The 6,193-nt window shown below is 30.8% G+C and overlaps 1 protein-coding gene across 1 annotated transcript; it reads left to right on the top strand.

Annotated features, from left to right (window-relative positions):
• The first annotated feature begins 1,312 nt into the window (after positions 1-1,312).
• On the top strand, positions 1,313-5,280 carry LOC143044437 (UPF0728 protein-like). Its single transcript, XM_076216452.1, has 4 exons — positions 1,313-1,400; positions 2,684-2,784; positions 3,896-4,015; positions 5,094-5,280. The coding sequence occupies exons 2-4, from the start codon at positions 2,691-2,693 to the stop codon at positions 5,156-5,158; spliced, it is 279 nt and encodes a 92-aa protein (XP_076072567.1). The 5' UTR covers positions 1,313-1,400; positions 2,684-2,690; the 3' UTR covers positions 5,159-5,280.
• The last annotated feature ends 913 nt before the right edge of the window (positions 5,281-6,193 follow it).

Genomic DNA, 6,193 nt, shown 5'->3' with positions numbered 1-6,193 from the left:
AAGAATCATTAATACCGTAAAACAAGGTCAAGATGGTCCTTAGTGACTATTTTTCAGTACTAGTATAATTATAATAGTTGCACTGTCACTATATTTAAATCTAGCAAAAAAAATGATAAAAAGATTCTAAGCACTATACAAGACAACAACAGATCGACAGACAGATCCAGTTTTAAAGATTATGAGATTATGAGATTTACGATTTTTGCTTTATTCTACATATCGGTCTACTTTTAATGTTGTCCCTGAGAAACTTAAAAGTCTTAAATTACAATTAACCTATGTTTTAGCTTTGAGACCAGAATATTGTCGAAAAAATAGCTAAAAATTTATTGCGTTTCAATGTAAAAAAAAAGTCTGGGAAACGCTCAGAATGCACGATTTTGCGTTATTTTTCTCAGAGTTTCAGACCCCTCGCCAAATTTTTTTAGCCTCGCTACGCTCGGCAATTATATTTTGCCTCACTATTAAAAGAGGCTAGTTACGGCCCTGGAGCACTTATTCTCATTTTACATATATAGCTCTTCTTATATTAAAATCTTTAATTGATAAATTAGCCTCCTTTACGAAGTTAGTCTTGAGGTTGAAATAATTTTCTAATGTACTTTTACCTTGTGATAACTTGTATCAGATCTTTTGACCACCCAAAATGTTTTAAGACTCAGTGTTACAAATTTTACATTTTACAAATTTAATTAATTAATTGAGCTTTGTACTCAAATTTTGTACATGGATGGCCGGATTGAAGAACATAAGTCCCATAGATGGATACCAACAATTAATATTTGTAACTTTTCTTACAAACATAGGCATCATCAAGTAACCTATCGCCCAATTTTTTAAGCCTGTGTACATATTTTACCATAGATTTAATGACAGAAAAATAAAGAGAAAACTCTTGCAACCTCTGATAACACTGCCAAATTTGAGGCTTTTTTTTACTTACACCAAGAATATACTTTAGATATCTGAAATATGTTTTTTTCTTCAAATAATCATTTATGTAAATTAATTGAAATAAATAATCACTTTGCCAATTTAACAAAATTGCAGTACAATAATTTGAATATGGAGTTTGGGTCCGAGTTGGTTTCGGGTCGACTCCCCCATATTTGTCTCAACTTCGGTCCATTCTTGTTCTTGTAATTGACACAACAATCATTTCAGTGAATATGTATTAGTTCTAATATAGTATGCTTACATTAAAATATAACTGTTCTAGCGTGTACCTCATTATTGGTATTTTACGCTTATTCGTAATCAGCTTTTACAAATAGGACCGAATACCTATGGGGCGAGTTAGTAAAATTAAGCGTTTCTAAGACTAAGATCAAATAAATAAATACACACTTCCTGGATACATGACGCCAAAAAACTCAGATATAATACAACTAGAAAAGGTTAATTACTTACTTTCATTACATAGTATATAAAATCTACCTAAGATACTGAGAGATATCTGTATTTTAAAGAGCTACAGCTTATCTTTCACCAGGAATACGAATACGGAATGGTCACAACATTATTTTTTACTCCAATATTTTCATTATCTAAATTTATACTCACCATGCATGAGTAACACAACGTGTGCTACTAGTGGAATATGTTTCTATCCCATGTAATTGCTCAGTTTTGTATTTTTATATAGTGTTTTGTGAACTTGTTTCAATGCTTGTATTTTTTCTGTGATAAAGTTCCTGGCCTCATATATATATAGTCCAAATAATTATAAAATCTTGAAAGGCTATTATACTTTTTTTCTTTGACGCCTTTAATTGATGCAGGAGGGCGTCAAAGCAAAAATTTAAAATAGCCTTCCAAGACGTCATAATTATTTGGACTTCTGGCCTCATTGCTTTGCTTCTCTGGCTTTAAGAGTTTAAATTGAATGTTGCCTTAGTTATTCCACCTTCAATTGTGAGTGCCAATGAGACAATTCTCCATCCAAGTCACAATATATAAAATTAAACCATCATAGGTCAAGGTAGTACAGTCTTCAACACGGAGCCTTGCATGGCTCATACCAAACAGCAAGCTATAAAGGGCCCAAAAAAATTACCAGTGTAATATATAAACATATATATATCATTTAATATTACACCATTCAAACAGGAAAACCAACCGTCTAATCTATATAAAAAACAAAAAACACTTATGAACCATATCAACAAAAAAATAGAAAGACACATTTTAAAATATCTATTGGAATGGCTTACATGTAACTCAATCAAAAAATGTAGTACAAAAAAATGTAACACAAATGAAAGAATTTTCATCAGTCATTCAGTAGTTGTCTTTTGTTGATATCCGATGTGGTTCATAAGTGTTTCTCATTTTTTTATATAGATTAGACCATATTGGTTTTCCCGTTTGTATGGTTTTACACTAGTTAATTTTTGGGGTCCTTTATAGCTTGCTGTTCGGCGTGAGCCAAAGCTCCGTGTTGAAGACTGTACCTTGACCTATCATGGTTTACTTTTATAAATTGTTATTTGGATGGAGAGTAATGTCTCATTGGCACTCATACCACATCTTTCTATATCTATATACATGTACTATTAAATTAAAATCTTTTGATTTGAGATTTATTCTCACTGATAATTTTTTTTTACACCTTTCTGATTTGAATATTATACATGTAGTTTATCGTATAAATTAAAAAAATGTTTTATTCATTATACAGAAAGAAAATGCCACCAAATGCACAAGTTCTTGTAGCCCATGGTCCATATGAAGCATGTGGAAATGTTGATTATAGAACATCAAGACTTGAAGGCTTACAAGGTAAGTTAGGAGTGCAGCATGATTCTTTTAGAATTGCTCTTGTTAATCTAGAGTGAACCACTAGTTATGAATCAATGTGAATTGTGATTTTAAGTGATGAAGGTACATGTATTGTTTTATGAGTACTTATGGTCTACTGGGAAAAAGCTGTTAGATTTACAAAAAAATTAATGATTCTGATTTATACCGCAATATTTAAATTTATTTTTTTGTTTCATCTGAGTTAAATTGAGTTAACTCCCCTAAATGATGTATAATTCAATCCTGCAATTAATTTCAAAAAATAATTTAGAGAAAAAATAATCTAAAGTGTCCATTTCAGTATACACGTATCTTATTATCAATTTTTGTTGTAAAAATTTGTGTGCTCCTGTTTACATGTACATAAATTTAAAGTAATAATAGTATGTATATTGATGAAACCTTTCAAATAATCTTAATGTAATAGCTCAAGAGCATATTCAGTGCCAGTCTTTGTAACAATCAGGCAATTAAGGTAAAAATTAAAACATGATTAGAAAAATCCCACCGAGCTTATCATGCTATTTCACACTAACCACCATCCTGAGTTAAAAAGTATTAGTCTTTCGTTTGTGTGTGTCTGGTAATATCAAATAACTTGGTTAGAAAATTGGTTAGAATGATAGCAAATTACAGAGTTATCTCCCCTTATTCGTTAATGTCTAGTGCATTTTAACCAAATTGTATTTTCTATTACCAGAACAGAAAATGGAAGTGAATGTTATTTTTGTGCATAACCACATTTAATGAACTGAAATCAATGTCAAATTGGATGGGTTTTTTTGGTCATGTTTTCACCACTGCCTGATTCTAAGACAGACTGGCACTTAAGCTGTGGGGTTTGATAAAATTTTATCATAATTTCTTTCCTACTGTAGACAAGATCCAGCTTTTTGTGACATGATATACAAGTTTCAAAATTATTGTGCAGTGAAGAAGAAATACTAATGCGTCATGAAATTGAAAAGGATGTACATGTAGAATCAGTCGTTTTTTTAAAAGAAATCCTACAATATTAGATTATTGATTTGTATTTCTAAATTTATGTAAAATAAAGCAATGCAACATGAGTGTTTACTTTCTATTACAGCTATGTTACATAAAGAAGGACACACTGTAGAACTTGAGGAGATTGATGACTGGAACAAAGTAGAAATATGGGTCAATGGAGAAAAAGTTTTTGATTGTAAAATTCAAGATTTAGAATATGGTAAATATCTCCGGATAAAATTTAGGAATTTGCATACAATATTTATGGATCAAATTGATCTTTCAATTTCACTTTAAAAGTTTGACATTTTTGTTTGGAATAAACGATACATTATGTATGTCATGTCATATTTTGATTTTATTGGTATTTTAAAAGAATAATTATGCAATTACTGTCTTTTGGTGATCGAGGAAAATATGTAGTTTTTCAAAAGTCATTAATTAAACCACATATTTACCGAAACAAAAGACAGTAATTGTTTTATTCCATATTACGAGAGAAATGTTTGTATTAATGTCAATTAAAATGTATTTACCAAAATCAAATGTACATCAAACGTTTTTTAGCAAAATTATGCACGTAAAAGCATGGGGCGTTTTGCGCAGTAAATGTACTTTTTTCCACAGGTGAATTTGCTTATTTATTCAAAATCCGATTCATATAGAAAAACCTACTAAAATTTAATCAATATGGAATAATTTAATTTATTGGCTGTTGGTTTCTTAACAACCTGTGAAAATATTTTAAGATTGTCAAAATATTTCAAAAATAAATTTAAAACAAGAATGTGTCCATAGTACACGGATGCCCCACTCGCATTATCATTTTCTATGTTCAGTAGACTGTGAAATTGGGGTCAAAACTCTAATTTGGCAATTAAATTAGAAAGATCATATCATAGGGAACATGTGTACTAAGTTTGAAGTTGATTGGACTTCAACTTCATCAAAAACTACCTTGACCAAAAACTTTAACCTGTACGAACGGACGGACGGACGCACAGACCAGAAAACATAATGCCCCTCTACTATCGTAGGTGGGGCATAAAAACCCAAAAACTATATTTTAAGGATGCTCTGATGAGCAAAACACAATAAATCAATTCCCGTGTTTCCAAAATTGATTGCAATAAACATTGGTAACATACAATTATGGATTACATATATTCAACAAACTACCCATAATTTCTCTGTCAATTTTGGTAAAAATTCTTGATGTAAAATATTTTTACTGAAAAAAAGATATCCTCTTTTCCTACGAATTTATGATTATAGACATTTTCTCATTTATTTTTTAGGAAGTGATGGAGAGCTTGATCCTCTTTGCCAGAAAGCTGTTGAAAATGTAAACAATGCATTCTGATCAGTGCAGGAACTCATCAAGGGGCAATAACTTATTTTGACAATTGTATTCATATGTTGTAAATAGTTTTACTGTATATTGTACTGTAAATAATGATAGAAATAAAGTATGTTTTTGATTTATTTATTTTTTCTAACCATGTTTTTTGAATGAAAAAACTAGATCAGATTTGAGATAGTATAAAGTGAATATTCAGGTTGATGGATGTTACCGAACTATTTATGGGTAAAAAAAAAATTTCACTTCTCATATTTCGTTTCTTGACAAAATAGAGGACAAGTTCACCTTTCTTGTTTGCAGTAGTAATGATTTCTGAATAATTGAACAATTTAATTGTGTGTCTTGTTTTCTTCTGACAATATCCCTTGTGCTGTCAAGGAGTTATGGCCCTTAAAACAGGGGTGACAGGTATCAGGGGGTATTCTATATTAAAGTATGTGTCTTTAGTCATTGAACTGTGTCACAATTGGAAGACATTAATAGTATCCAAACCAGTAGCAATTTAAAATACCAAAAAATAGAGAGGCGAAAGATTCCAAAAGGATAATCAAATTCATGCATTGTAAGTCAAAAACAAACTGGCAATGCCAATGTGACAGAGGGTTTGGATGGCGTTACATGATTAAAGAATAATGCCCTTAAAAAATTAAGATTAGAGAATAATGGGCCAAAAAATAGAAGATCAGAGAAAAAAGGGGTTAATTTTTTGAAGATTAGAGAAAAAAGGGGTGAAAATTAAATGTTTACAGAATAACAGACCCCCCCCCCCCCCCCCCCCCCCATCCAGACCCTCATGACAAAAAACGAAAAATGACCAGAAGACAGTATAAAAACACAACATAGAAACTAAAGACTAAACAAATAAATTCTGTCCTATTTTAATTTGTACTAGAACACACCCGCGAAATCGCGGGCATTCAGAGCGTAGTTTAAAGTATGTAAAGTGTTGTTTGAAGAATTTTGTGAAATATTGAATGACTGGAGAATTTCAGCAAAAGTATCATAAATCATAGGTTATTGGGGACAGGAAAATGT

Source organism: Mytilus galloprovincialis, chromosome 9, assembly GCF_965363235.1.
Source record: "Mytilus galloprovincialis chromosome 9, xbMytGall1.hap1.1, whole genome shotgun sequence".
Classification (NCBI taxonomy): domain Eukaryota; kingdom Metazoa; phylum Mollusca; class Bivalvia; order Mytilida; family Mytilidae; genus Mytilus; species Mytilus galloprovincialis.
This window is presented reverse-complemented; position numbering and strand designations above follow the sequence as displayed.